The sequence below is a fragment of the Spermophilus citellus genome (assembly GCF_964194105.1).
Source record: "Spermophilus citellus genome assembly, chromosome: 11".
NCBI lineage: Eukaryota > Metazoa > Chordata > Mammalia > Rodentia > Sciuridae > Spermophilus > Spermophilus citellus.
The window spans coordinates 92,851,132-92,867,047 of NC_138192.1; the positions used below are offsets into that span (position 1 = coordinate 92,851,132).

General features: G+C 38.6%; 1 protein-coding gene across 1 annotated transcript in view; it reads right to left on the reverse strand.

Annotated features, from left to right (window-relative positions):
- STAT4 (signal transducer and activator of transcription 4) overlaps window positions 1–15,916 on the reverse strand; it is a 97,295-nt gene that overhangs the window by 5,260 nt on the left and 76,119 nt on the right. The window contains exons 15-17 of the mRNA XM_081262047.1: window positions 6,118–6,201; window positions 4,264–4,362; window positions 1,924–2,059 (exon numbers count right to left, since the gene is read on the reverse strand). Coding sequence (XP_081118173.1) covers window positions 1,924–2,059; window positions 4,264–4,362; window positions 6,118–6,201 — 319 coding nt within the window. The remainder of the gene's footprint in view (window positions 1–1,923; window positions 2,060–4,263; window positions 4,363–6,117; window positions 6,202–15,916) is intronic.

The window sequence follows — 15,916 nt, forward strand, 5'->3', positions numbered from 1 at the left end:
ATGAAACTCTTCAATTTTGTGCTCAATTTAGATGTTTTTCCTTCCCTCTCAACATTTCTTCACACCTGCAATGGGTTTACACTTTACAGTTAGGTATGGTACAAATATATCTCCCTCGATCCTAAGAAATTCATCATTTAGGAAAAAAGATTTTTGATGGAGGAGTTAACAATAAGTTTAAGCATCTCCATGAATGGACCAGAGAAAGGAAGGAAGCCACTCCAGGAAGTGAGAATAATGTTGGTCAAGGCGTGGTGGACATGGACATGGCTCAGAGAGAGGACAGGAAGAGCAGCCTAGAATGAACTTTATGAAATAAATTTATATAAATTAGAGGTGGCCGTATTATCAGAAATCTAGCTTATTAAGATGAAAAGAACTGTCTAGAAACCCATGAGGCAACAGGCAAGCATCAGTTGTTTTGATCCAGAGCAGTGAAAGGATACCACTTTCTACCTAAATTTTTAAGGAAACTATACTTACAGATAATTTGATAAAGAATTGAAAGGATATGGTTGCTGTCTGTACTATATATAAATGTTATTTACTTATTAACAAATATTTATTGAATGCCTAATATTGCTGTTTAAGAATTAAATAAGGATCCAAAAAGATATTTGCACTAAATAAATTTTGTACTATTTCCCAAAGTCCTGATTTATTTAAATATCTATTGATAAGATATGTGGGGAGCCATTCTGACACGTGATTGGGTGACTCCCGTTAAGGGCCTGAGGCGCTCTGGCTGTGTCGGAGCTTTCCCGACCCTTTCCTGATGAGAGAGCCCATCCGTGTGGGGGTGTGTGTAACCACTGACCCTGGAGACCCAATCACTGACCCTGACCTTGGAGTGCAGCCCCCCTCAACCTTCATTGGATGGAATTCTCCCCCGAATCTCTTGTCCCCCCAAATAAAAGGCTACTCCCCGGCGTGTTCGCTCTCTCTCTCTCCTGCTAGCCCAGAGTAATCCTCCCTGCCCTGCTGGGCGGCTTGAGGCGGGGACCAAAGAGGCGAGCCGTCTCGGACCTAGCAATATAAAATAAGGTACTGTCTGTGTGTTTTATTTTGATCTCTTCTAACTAACTTAATGCCAGAACCTCATTAATGAAACCACTGCGCAAGCCGCGTGGTAGAAAGATAATAGATGCAAATAGTAACAATCCTGCTTCACATGTCATACTTAAATTTGCTACTATATCTGTGCATTTTGGGCCCTTCTTCAACTAGAAAGTCATACAGATCCAATTTGAACTCTTTTTTTTTTGGTATAAATGTGTTCATTCTTGACTTGTCAAAGTGCAGATATCTTTTTAAATTCTTTTAGACAAAGCTTAGACTATAATCAGTACATGTAATACCAGTGAAGCTATTTTGCCAACTTTAGAAACCTCAGGCAAAGCCGAAACTTTCTCAATATGCAGAATTAAATTATTACTAGGTGTTTCAAATTTTCTATTAAAGTTTCCTTTACTTGTGAGGGAATCAGTCATTTTCCAGTTGGTTAATGTCAGTTGAGATATTAACATGAAAGATCAGGGCATCATTAAGGCTTCACATTATCTTCAGTAGAAAGGGCTTAATAACACCTGGAAACTGGTGTGTGCAGTGGAAAGGACAGGCTTTCGAACTGGCCCTGCCCTGCCCAAGACTTGACTGTATGTACTAGCCATGGAGTGTGTCAGTCACTTGACCTCTGAACTTTGGCATCCTCAACTTTATAATGGATAGAATAATATGGGCCTTGAAGAACTTTTGTGGGAATTAAAGATAATACAGCACTTGTGCCTGGCAATATAGTAGACACTCAATAAACTGTAATAATCATTAGTAGTAGTAGTGGTAGTAATATCATTCTGGTTCTTTAAAATGTCAAGTGCCAAAAAAAAAAAAAAAAGCAAAGCATCTGTCTCTACCAGTTCTCACCTGTAAGCTTCTCTGCCAGCATATTGAGTTGATCTGAATTAAGGCCACGACCAACATATGATGAAAACTGCCAGCTCATCACTTCCAGGAGTTGACTCAAAGTGGCAGATGGAGGATTATTAAAGAAAACCAAGTTCTGAAATAGAGTTGTTATGATGATTATGGTTGTTAATTACACTGAACATATTGTAATTCAATATATGGAATTCCTGATTTGAACTCTAGGTCAACTCAGTTAACAATACAGAATGAAATTTTGCTTTGTTCTTTTTTTTTTAAGAGTGATCTTGTTTTTTCCTAAAGGGCTTTTTTGTAACATTATACAAGAGTTTCATCTTTCCTGAATCATTTGGTATCTCTTAATTTTCCCTGGACTTTCAACTATCAATCATATTAGATAAGTGTTTAACACTGTTCCAACAAATAATTGGACAGATACTCTTTTTCTGAAATAATCTTAAATAAAACATATCATGCTTTTAAATTGGCTCATCATGAGTAGGCACAAGTTATACTTTGGCAAGACCAGTCATCCCAAAGTACAAGAAACACCAGAAGTCTCAGGACAAGGAAAGTAATCCTACAATGTGGAGCTCATGATTAACCTCAGACTCCTGTTTTATGGATAGTATAATAGTCTTTTCTTATTTTGCTCTAGATAGGAGAATATTCTCGATGATCAACTAGTGATGAGGTTGTTTGTGCCCCAAACTGAGTCAACAATAGAACAATCTCATCCCAGATTATGGGAAAGCAGATAGATGTGAAAGGCAGGTTTTCCAAGAAGAGGAGAAGGGGAAGAATTGAGAACTTTAGTGCACCTGGAGGAGGTCATAGGTGAACAAGAGCTAAACTGGGAAGCAAGGAAAAGATCCAAGAGACTCTAGGAGGTGGTAATGGAAGAAGATACAATATCCAACAAGAGAGGGGGATAGGAGGATGGGGAAGGAAGAGAAAGAGTTTCTAGGAAGGCAGTTTCCTTGCACCTGAAAAAATGGACAGAGAGCCCAGAATATAATAAAATAAAAGTGTAAGAGTTTAGGTTTCCTAGCAGGCTAGAATTAAGAAATCCAATTTAATTGTTCAGCTGGGTTTGTAAGTAGGCTGTGACTTTGTTGGAGGAGCTATACTCGCCCTCAGTCTCCAGATTCTCAGGCTGAACGGAAGTAATCTGGGAGAGTTGGTGGGATGACTAAGGTGGCTTTCAAACAGAGGCCTCTAAGCGAACCACATGTGTTGCCGTGCTTTGAGGCTGGAGGACAAGAGTTATCCCATCTCTCCTCCTATGCCCTGGAGTTGGAAGAAATGAACTCCTAGAGGGGAAGGCTCTAGTGAGTTCTGGTCCCTTCTCTTCAGAGGAAGGGACCAGAACTCACTAGAGTTGAAGCCATGCATATGGAACTCTCTGCGGCCTTCCTCCGGGCAGTCCATCTGTCTCAGATGACAGGGCACCCAAGGCTCAGGCGGAATAGGGCTGAAGAATTCTCCATATTAGGAACATTGGGTTGAAGGTGAAGAAGACTTACAGCGAACCTATTGTGGCTTTGTTCTTATTGCTGGGATCTATTGTGAACAAATCGATTCCTTTGGAGGGAACATTTGCTTTGAATTAAGAAGAAATGTTGTAACTTACATCTGACCTGTTTTCTGTAGATCTTGGTGGTTTCCAGACAACACACTGAGGTTTAGTGAGAAGGGCGCAGGGGAAGTGCTAACTCATCTTTTGTGCCAATGCCTCCTTGGTTTTCTTGAGTCTATAGTGGCGCCTATAACCACCAGATGGCACTAAAACCCAGCTTAAGCCTGGGAGGGATAAAATCTACATAAAATTGACTCAAAAATTTGTGCTGTCAAAGGATAGTTAGGCAAGATTGATGAATATTCTAGGGACTTATTTGGAAACCAATTCTCTAACTTCATAGAAGAGACTGTAGATAAAAGGTGGGGCCAGAAGAAGCTAAGGAGATGAGATAACAAATTCTGACGGCAGTCGGTTGAAAATTCTAAGGCAAAGGAGCTTCCCTACAGTCGAGTTAACCCTTGAACTCTGTGATGCATGTTGTTGGGAGAAGACCAGCCTCTCAGAAGTGACCAATACCTGTCTGTCATTTTTGCTAGCCAGAACTCTCTCAGGGTTCAAGTATATCAGCATATATTACTTTAAATATGAAATGAAAGGAACTATGAAACTATAAATGAACAACTCACAAATACATGCCTTTGTGGACACATGCGCATGCATGCACATAAACAAATACACCACTTTTAGACAGATGGGCTTTGTTGACAATAAAACCAATCAAATAGAATGAAAAGAGGCAAAAGGAGTGGAAACGCTACCTGGGAATCATTGGTTGACACATTGTACCAAATGATGGATGCCCATGCGTTAGGTAACTGGCTGACATTGGAAATCATCACCACAGGTAATGAGCTGGTCTGGTTAAAAAAAAAAAAAAAGTATTACAGGTGGTCCTACATTACATTGATCTTACACTTGATCCTCCAAAGACCCATCTCAAGTCCACCCCACTCTCCCAATTCTGATGCTCGTGTTGGCTGATCACTAACATGACCCCTGAAGGCAGCAGAACTTTTGAGCATGTATGAGCCAGGGATGCAGGAAGAGCAGGAGTCCTTTCAGAGTGCTTAGACAGCTTTCCTAACATCTTCCTTGACATCCTGTAAATATCCAAACTTTCTCATGTCACTTCTACAACTGCAACTAATTAGAAATTCTATTGATTTAGCACCTGTCCTCTTTATTGTTGCATTTTAAAATATGAATTTAAATTTACCTCTGGCGAATCAGTAGATTCAAATTACCATCTAACACCTTATTATCATCAGTACTAGATGTGGGAGATTTTATTGCACAAGGTCGAGAGGTAAGGTATAATAAGAGCCAGAGCTGCCTGCCTACTGCTTCAGAACTGAATTTAGTTCTATTGGTAATGTGATTTTCTACCTTATGGAATGAGCAGGCTCTCACAGACTAGCCAGAGAGACTAATCAATTTACAGCAATCCCTTCCTAATGACAGACATCATATTCCTATGGGCAGTAAAATACTCAGTTGAGGAAATTAACAGTTCATGGAAACAGATTTAGGGAAAGAGAAGAGGAAGGAGCCTGTGGAAGATTTACAAATGTGTTTGCATTCATTAAATAAAAGAGCAAAGGCAGAATTCTCTTACAATACACTCCACCAACCTGATCATATCAGGATGTGTGAAACTGTGCTTGTTCATTCATGTACTAATTTGCTCATTTTATTCAACAAATATTGAGCATCTACCATGTGCTAGGTATTGTACACTGACTAAGGTGTACAAGCAAGGCTGTGTCCTGCCTTCAAAGGGGCTCATAGTCAACCACATTCAATTTAATACCCAAAGCTTTATTAATTGTGTCTTTGGATTCTATGGTCACTGTTAGAAGAGGATCGATCAAAAGCAATGTATTGCCAATGTTTTATTGTTTTTCTTTGTTTATTGTGTTAGAGAAATCTTCCTTCTAAGACATTTTTATATAAATTTTTAAAAAATATATCACCACATGACATGGTCCAAGGACTTTGTTTTATGCTTTCCACTTGGTATTTGTGACTCAGAAAAATCCCAGAAAACAAACAAGCAAAAATGCAACGTAGGCAACAAATTATTCAACACATATTATACTCATAATCCTATGAAACTTTGTCATTTATATTTAACCAGGATAGCATTTAAAAAATTATTTGTTCTTTTTAGATATACATGACAGTAAAGTGCATTTTGACATATTATACATACATGGAGTATAACTTATTCTAATTTGGATCCCATTTTTGTGGTTGTACATGATGTGGAGTTTCACTGTAGTGTATTCGTATATAAACATAGGAACTTTTTGTCCAATGCATTTCACTGTCTTTCCTATTCCCATCACCCCTCCCTTTCCTTCATTGCTCTTTGTCTAATCCAATGAACTTCTGTTCTTCCCTCTTTCCCCTTATTGTGTGTTAGCATCTGCATATCAGAACAGAATAACATGTTAACTATTTAGTGAACATTTGACATATTGCTTTTCTAAAGTAAAACAAAAATAAAAGGGAACTACTGAAACCTAGAAAAGATAAAGCTTTCACCTACAATGCTGAACAATTCCTGCAAATATTACTAGAAAATAGTAGATATTTCTTGAAACATCTACCTCCAAATCGATGGTCAGGCCATAGAGGCAGATCTGTGTCTCAAAGGTTATGGAATGAAGCTCCTCAGTCACCATGTGACAGCCCTTAGAGAGAAACAAATACATTATCTTACAAAGGCATACCTACTAATATTAGACCTATTTCTAAAAAGTTAATAAACTTCAAAGTAAACGTCCCCAAACATTTCCTATTGCTGAGCATTCTCTCTTATTGTTTTAAAAGTTATATGCAGAGTTTGAGAAATCTTCATTTCTACAAACAGGATGATTTTAAGTATCCAAAACAACATAATTTCTGGCTTTTAAAATCCAACCATATTTTCATCAGTTGAAATACAGACAAGTTATTCTTTATTAATTTTTAAAAATTAGTTCTTTTGATTTACCAAATATTAATAAAACTGTGTGTGTGTGTGTGTGTGTGTGTGTGTGTGTGTGTGTGTAGAGAGAAGCAACTCCTAGTGTTCTAATGAATTTGTTTCAAAAGAAAGCAAGATTTTCTTCTGGGTTAAACATGCTAGGTGAGATATGTGTGCTATTCTCTGTTTGCTCTGCTAAGAGTTAGAGTTTTATTCACTTTCTAGTAAAGCAAAATCATAATTTGGATCCCCCAGTGAGATGTAGGAGAATAAGGAGTGAGGGTGGAAGTAAGAACCCTGGGGTTGGAAGCACTGGCTGCTGAGGCTGCAGATAGAAGAGGCAGAATAGGAAGTGAGTGAAGAGCCTCAGGCCATGTGGTGAGGCCTCCATCCCTCTCCAGCCTGGGTTTACCTTATGGAGCAGAACAATCAGGAGAGGCTCTGCAGTCAGGCCAAGCTGTGGACAGGGGTGAGGTACCATGCCCAAAAGAGGACGATTCTATGAAAGTTCATGGTGAAGTTCTTGCCCACTTCCCTGATATCTGGACTGCTCAGGGTGAGGCTTAAAGCCTCCAGGAAGGACATTTTTTAAAGTGGATCAGACCAAGAAAAAAGAACTTATCCGTACGGCCCTTTAGGGGTCCCTCTGCCATGAAACAATCAGGACCCTATATTCACTCTAAAGTGTACAGTTCCCCCAAATGCACATAGAACTTTCAGGCAGCCTTTTAGTGCCCTTAATTTTAAACAGCAAGCTAACAATTGTCAGACATTTGACAAAGACTGCCACATGAAAAATAGATGAAAAATTTAAAAAGAACTCAGAAGATAATGCCAAAGATAAGAGTTATGGGGGCAGGGGTTGTAGCTCAGTGGTAGAGCACTTGCCTAGCCCATGTGAAGCACTGGCTCTGATCCTCAGCACCACATAAAAATCAGTCAATAAATAAAATAAAGGTATTGTGTCCATATACAACTAAAAATATATATTTTAAAAAAGACAAACTATAATAAAAATGAATACTTGGCTCAGTTTCAACAAATAAATGGCAAATCAAACAATTGTAATGGGTAGATATTGCCTGGATACTACTTTGCAAGAACTAATCATAAGAAGGCCTTTTCTTGACACAATGGAGAAATTTGAACAAGCAAGGTCTGATCAAGGAATAATTTTAAGGAATTATTATTATTATTATTACTATATTGTGATAAGGGTACTGTGTTTAAGAACTTTATATACTGCTGATACTTTCTGCTGAAATATCAATGAGTAAGAAGCTATATTACTTGGAATTTAAAGACATATAAAAATGTTTGTGTATAGGAAAAAAAAACAGATGAAACAAGATAGCCAAAATGTCAATTATTGCCAAAATTAGATGTTACATAAATGGGAGTTAATTGTATTTTATACTTTTATGTATATTTGAAAATTTTCATAAGTTTCTTAAACTGCTTTATAAAATTATGTAACAAATGTCAGTGTAACAAGAATAGGAAACTATTAAAAGGTACATTCAGAAAATAATAACAAATAATTTAAACTGTAAGAAAAATGAAGACAGAAGAAGAATTAGAAGGGAAAAGAAAGTAAAATTAAAAATGGAAAAATGAAAAACAGGATAGAAAAGATAATAAAGTCTTGAAGTGATTTTTTTTAACATTTATTTTTTAGTTGTAGTTAGACACATACCTTTATTTTATTTATGTGTTTTTATGTGGTGCTGAGGATTGAACCCACAGCCTCACACGCACTAGGTGAGCACTAGCAGTGAGCCACAACCCCAGCCCATAAAGTCTTCATATATGAACTCCAACAACAAACAGAAGTTCCAGAGAAAGTGGAGTGGAGTAAATATAAAAAACACAGCCAAATGGTGATTATTATACACTATGTATGGAAATCTGTGCAATCACTTTGCAGGACAATTTCTCAATATCTAACAAAATGCAAGATAGACATTACCTACACATATCAATTCTTGTCACATGTACATAACTCAAAGAATTTCTTGTACTCAGATAAAAAAAAGCAAGTAGAAGAATGTTAATTGCAGAATGCTTATAGTAGAATTGTTTACAATGCTAAAAGTTGTTCATCAATGGAATGGCTAAATATGTTGTGTATATTTGTGGAGTAAAAAGCTGAATTGAATGATCTAGCACAACATGAATCAGCTGAGGGAAGGGGTCTCAGAACTGTTGAGCAAGAAAAGCAAATTGCAGTACTATATATTAAGTTGTCATAATTACAATAAAGAACAATACAAAGTATTTAGGGACATATTCATTTGTAGTTCAAGTGTAAAAAACATTCTTGGGAATAATAAACACCAACACTGAAGACAATGGCTACGTCTGCATTGGAGCTTGGTGGGGAGAGAGGCAAAGGGCCACAGAGGAACACAAGCTCCTTACCTACATTTGCAAAACTCGAGTTTTAAAAGCTAGTTGATGGGTTTTCATTTTATTGTTTTTATATGTTTTGACCCGATCTCCATATTCTGTTACAAATAAATAATACAATGAAATTTCTCAACTCAAAGAAAATGAATATTTAAATTGGAAGAGTCCCAGGAATGTCTAGCACCATGAGTAACTAGAGAGCAACACCAAAATGCATTGTTGTAAATTTCAGAAAACCATAGATAAAAGAAAAACTCTAAAGGGAGTACAGACCAGTTAGTTACAAATGAGTAAGAATCAGAATGCAAGGGGAGCAGAAGGCAGTGAAAGTGTTTAAAAAATTCTGAGAGAAAATTATTTCTAGCGCAGAATTCTATATCCAGCCAAGCTATCAGTTAAGTGTGAATGTAAAAAGCTTTTTTAGGAAGCAAGTCCTCAAGAAACTTTGTTCCCAATTACCTGTTCTCTGGAAGCTACTGGGAGAGTAACTTCTCTAATAAAAATTACAGTAAACTAAGGGAAAAAAAAAATTCCGTTATGAGAAAGGGGATGATAGTAGTCTCCTTAGGATAGCCATGAAAGGAAATTTAACAACAACAACAAAACACACACACACACACACACACACACACACACACACCAACCCCCACCCCTCCCCAAACACCCAAACTATCTACAGCTGTACAACAGAGTTAGAGGGCAACCAGCCAGGACTGGAGCAAGAAGATATGAGGGTCCAAGAGTATATAGCCACGAAAAATAATAAGATACAAGATTGACATGTTTGTACTCTGAGGAGTTGCCTAGTTCTGGTGGAAAGTTTGGGGCTACATTAACGACAGGTACATACAATTACTCAAATAGAAAGCCTGAGGCAACTATTAAATCCAGAGAGAATTAGAAGCAATATAAAAGTAGAACTATAATCATTGCAGGCTACATGACTCAGTCATTAACGCTTGTTTATATATTGTAGTTATGTAAACACTGGACATATTAATGAAACCAAAATATGTTATATAAAAATATTGTGGAGATGGGTACAAATTAATACATATTTAGAGTTCTCAGAGTTATAGCTTATTCTTTTATAGAAATAATTCAGGAGTTAAAATGGGAATTTTTTTAAAAAAATCAAGAAATATCAGAATTAGCATGCATGATATTTACAGCTCAAAAATGAACACCTCTGGGCTGGGGTTGTGGCTCAGCAGTAGAGCACTCGCCTTGCATGTGCGAAGCTCTGGGTTTGGTCTTCAGCACCACATTAAAAAAAAATGAAAATAAAGGTACTGTTTCCAACTACAACTAAACAAACAAACAAAAAACACCAACCAAACAAACAAAAAAACTCCACTACCACCTCTGAGGGGGGTTTGGATAGGAAGGTATGGGGGAGAAATCAGAGTTTTTCCCTGATGAAAATCTTACAGAACTTTTCTATGCCCAGGGCCAGTAGCATTGTGACTATCTAAAAACTAGTTAGAAAAACAGGACCTCTGGCCCAGGCTTAGTGAATCAGATTCTGCATTTTATCAAGATGTTTGGGTGGAATTGGGGAAGCAATTATTCTTGATAAGGTGTATCTACATTGTGCTTAGTTTTTCAAGAGGGATGTGGGAAAGTTGGAGATGGAAAGCTTAAACAATTTAAAAATAAGCCCTGGAACACGTGAACAGAAGTGAAATTATCTGAAAAAAGTCAGGGTGGAGTTGGAGGTGGCAGGGTCATCTTGGAAGAAAGGGGATGCTAATACTGAATATGCATCCATAACAAGTCAAGATTCACTTAAATTAACTTTGAAACAATAAACTAGTCAAATATAAGTAACAGTGATAGATGATATAAGTAAAAGTTACGGCAGAGAACTTTATTGATAATGAGAATGTTAACCTTAGGGTTTGTTATTGAATAGTAAGTACAGAATGAAAAACTCTCCTCTCCCTCAGGCCAGATCATGTGGTACACTTTATTGCCTGCAGGTAGTTAGACTGAGTACAGTGGAATCACTTTTTTTTTCCTACTGGGTAAGTAGAAAGTTATGTATAATGACAACTCTGCTTGAAAAAAATCCCTTAAAACATATTGGTATGTTGATATACTAATATATCAACATACCAATATCCTTCCCTTCCTCCTCCCCACACAACACTGAAATAAATTTCTTTCTTTAATTGAACATGAGATAAAGTAGCTGGTTTGTGTTTAGGCACCAAGTTGAACAACAACAAAAGTACCATTTCTTTCTTTTCTTTTTTCCAGTACTAGGGATTGAACCCAGCAGCACTCTACCACTGAGCTATATCCCCAACACTTTTTTCAAATTTTGAGACAGGGTCTCAAACTGGTGATTCTCCTGCTTCAGCTTCCAGAGTAGACGGGATTACAGGCACACCCCATGTGCCTGGCCACATTTTTAAATAATAGAAAAACCTCCCTACCCTATGGGAAGTGTTGCCTGCACCATGCAAAGCATATAGACACCTGATGAATCCACAACTTCCATTTTATGTTCACTGATGGGTGGTGGACAGGTACACAATATTAGAGAGGCTTCAGGCAAGTACACAGATGGAGACCCAATACCATATGTTTAAATATTTAGCCATTATAAATCAAGTTAACAAACTATTAAAGTGAGGTCTAACCTCTCACCTTGACACAGCCTTCACATAACCTAATTGGCCAGTTTTAGCTCTTGAGAGTTCTACTGGAGTATGGCAGCATGGGTAGGGCATGGTCTTTCTGCACCATTGCTCATTGCCTGCTCTTCCACTTGTGTGAAGAGACTCACACAACAAGGGTGGCTTCTAGGCTTCTCCTTTTGCTTATGAAAGTTTGTATTGGTGGTACCATCTGTGCTGGGCAAAGTAGACCTAGAGAGAAAGCCCTTCAGTCCCTCATGGTAGACTTGAGGTTTGGGGAGCAGAGAATGCCGGGGTCCTTGAACTCTAGGCAAGTATTTTACCTTAACCCCCTTTCAGCTGGAGGATGACCAAAGGAAATCTTTTTGTGTGTGTGAGTGGGTCCCATAATATTGTGATATCATATGAAATGTATAGTTAGTCTCTGCTTTAGTTCCTGGGACAGAGTTTCTAAGACCTTTGTAGATAGGGGCGCTAGAAGAATTTGTTCTAATAGTTGGTCTTTGATTCTGATTCCTGAAATAGACCTCATAATTTCCTGAGTATCTGATTCAGAGCTTCTAAATCCTTTGGGATTTTCCGGAGTGATAGCAGTTTCTTTTGTTCTGATGAAGTATCTCTTGGGAGCTCCTGGATATACCCAGCATGGGAGTTGGCTGCCAGGGGAGCCAACCATGTGATTAGAGTATTGGAACCTTCAGCCCCACTCTCCCTAACCTCTGAGGTGGTAAGGGGCTGAAGGCTGTTAATCGACCATGGCAATGATGTCATCAATCGTGCCTACTTAATGAAACCTCCTGAAAAACCTCAAAGGACAAGATTCCAATCTGGATTTCTTTCAGATTGCTGAACATGTGGATGTCCCTGGAGGGTGGCATGGCTGGAGAGGGCATGATGCTCTGTGTCCTCCCTACAGACCTTATCTACTCATGTCTTCTATCCAACTATTCATCTGTATCCTTTGTAATATCTTTTATAACAAAATGGCAAGTATGAGTGTTTCCCTAAGTTCGTGAGTTCTCTAGCAAATTAACTGAATCTGAGGAGGGAGTCTTGGGAACCCATTTATTGCCTGTTGGTCAGAAGTACAGTCACAGCCTGGGACTCGCAATTAGTGTCTAAGTAGGGGATATTCTTGTGGGATTGAGCCCTTAACCTGTGAAATTGATGTGATCTCCAGGCAGACAGTGTCAGAGTTATGTAAAACCATAGGACACCCACTTGGTGTCTGCAGGAAATGGAGTTATTGGTGGGGAGAAATCTCCACACACATTATGGTGATTAGAGTCAAGACGTTCTGTACTGAGAGTGAGAGTAGGAAAAACAGAATGATAAGGTTCTTCATTCTAGCCTCTGTAGTCTGATTTATGTGATTAAATATACATGAGATCATCCATGGTGGGTAATTTCCTCAGCTCTTTGAGTCATGACACCTGTGCATTCCCCTTCCCAACATCAGGGTCTTGAGGTGTGGGAGACCTCAGGCTTCCACAGACAGCAAAGACACTCAGGGATGTCTATTGACTTTTGGGAAAGACTTCATGCTTTACAGTCACCTTATTAAACTAAAATGTGGACAATGAGAGTTTTTCTCAGTGATTCAGACTAATTTCTATGTTTACCTGAACCCCTCTCCCCCTGATATAATTTTGGTGCACATTTAGAATAAAATCCAACAAAGAAGCTGACATTCAACACATATGATTAGACAAAATCAACTCTGATAAAAGGAAGCCTTGTTAAGTTTCCAAGCTTCCATGGCCATCAGTCATAATTTTCATCAGATTCTCAGTGCAGTCCAAGCCAAAGACACTATTACATTTCACATTCCCAGGTCTATCCCTTACAGATTGGGAGGTATCATACATAAGTTGTACCCACTAATGTCTATATTAAAAGCCATTTGGATCATCTGAGATGATTATAGATTTGAAATATCTGTATTTATGATGATTCTATTATATGGTACTAAATATTATTACTGAATTGACTATATAGTTCTTCTACAGAAAAATACCCATTGCACAATCTACTAAGAAAGTAAAAAATTGGCTCAACAACTTGACCTGGGCTCTACCTGGGGAAAATACACAATACAGTTACAGCTATGCCTAGATTTCACTATATTCTTTTCAATTTCTCTGTTCAATGTCACCCTGGAAACCTAGAATGTATAAACAAACATTTAAAAGAAAATCTCCACTAAGAAAAATGCCTTACTCTTTTCTCAACGAGCCATAATCTATATAATGTTGTACATGGGGCTATGTGGTATAGAAAACAATTAATATAATCCATTTATCAAATATTTATTGAGCACCTAGTATGTGCTAGACACTGAGATAGACACAGGGAAACAACAACAACAAAAAAAAGGGAAAAGTGATACGGTCACATGAGAGAGAAATTGTAATCATAAAATCACAAGAAATGATTGGAAAATAACTTCTATGCTCAGCCTGTAAAATCATGGTATTGTAAGGATGATGTTGTACTCTAAAAAGGCTAAGTTTTTTTTTTTTTTTTTAGTATTATTCTAGTACCAATTTCTCCCTTAAAGTGTTGCAACTCCTTCAATTAGTTAAGAGAGAATTCAGCTCGCTGTGAAATGCTCGGGCTGGTTGGGGTGAGTTGTGTCTCTGTGTTTGAGAACACTGAACCTTGAAAGAACATCTGTTTGGCTATTTTGTTAAATGAAACTCAAGTCACCCAGGCTTTACTAATAGCTTCTTTGTGCTTCATGACTTTCCGCCACATGAACAAAATCACCTAACACCTCCATCTGTGGCTAAAACTGTCATTTATCAGTTAAAGCCCACTGACAAAGAGAAAACTGGAGAGACTGCAATCCCAGCTTCCCTATTCAAACAGTTTTCACATTTCAGCAACCACTCTCTAGCCGCTCCCTCTGTGATAAGGACCTCTGGGGAAAAAGGATATTTGCTGGGAATGTTTATTTTACAAGATAGACTAATGGCTTCAAAGTCTGGTCCTTTGCTAGGTGATGGTACTATTTCTTCACTATAACTCTTCCCAGGAGAAAACAATGGTGGGAGAAAAGGTGGTGATAGCTCACTTTGATTTTGTGATTAGGGGTGCTGGGAAATCCTGAAGAAAATTCTTAAAATTAAATCCATTATAACAATCTATAAAGCCCTATCCTGTGCTGACTGCAAACTCTTCGTCAAAGGAGTTTCAGAGACTGTCTAAACCAAGGTGTCTCAAATGCTTTTTGAATCTTGGAATATATGCTTGAAAGTAAAGTTCCATCCAGGTTCCCATCTGTAAAATAATGTATAACATAATAAAATTGCCCCAAGAGAAGCAAAGGTGAGGATTCCAGAGCTCCATGTTTCACCAAATCTCAACCCACAGGTGCATCCTGAGGCATCTCTTTGGTCTTTCTGAATTTTCTGGGAATGGTGACCCAGGGGAAGTATCGTTCCTCACATCTTGATATGTTCTCAATCATTTAAGTAGCCAATCAGCTTTTACACCAGAAGAGCAGAACTGAAGAACCTAAAGTGTGGGTGTGTGTGGGAGGGGGTCGGGGGGGGGCGAAGGGAAGTTCAGATATGAAATTTCATAAAAGCAGCACACAGAAACAATGGTCTGAAGTTTGGGGGTCCTAGAGCCAGAAGAGGGAAGTGCCCTGAGATCCTTGAAAGGGACCAGGTCTCCAGCCAAGTACGTGGCAGGTGATCAGAGGAAAATGAAGATCAGCAGCTGTCCGAAGTGCCACCTTTTAGAACCCAGCTCTCTCTGGGAGGGGTAGAGTCTTAAGCAGCAGGGAGGGCAGATCATTCAGAGCCACAGCAAACATCTGCCATTTTATCTGGTCTTTATAAAACCCCTAAGAAGTATAAGGTAATCTTACCCTGTTCTGAAGAAAAGGAAATGAGGACCGGGCGCGGGGCGCGGGGCGCGGGGCGCGGGGGGGGGGGGGGGGGCGGGGGGGGTGTAAGTGACTTGCTCAAAGTCACACTTCTGGGAAGAGGCAGAGCCCAACTCTGGTGCTGTCTCAACTACCCCACTGAGGCCCCGATGGAAATCCAAATAAACAGAGCCATTAACAACATTCATTCCTAAACAATGAATTTTTTTCTAAACATGGCAAAGGTTATATTATGCAGCAGTTCTGATTTCTAAACTGGTGGGGAAAAAAGGTAGACATATGGTGAGACAGATGGGGTGGGAAAGGCCAAAGAAGGAGTCAAGGGAGGGACAGGAGGGACAGACTGCCATGGCTTGAATTTTGGCCCTGTTACTAATGGCCCCTGTCATCTTGAGTCAACCGATCACTCTGAGTAATGTTGAGTAACCTTGACTACTGTGTGCCTCTGTTTCTATAACTGTAATCAATGTCAGACTAATGGTACCTAATTC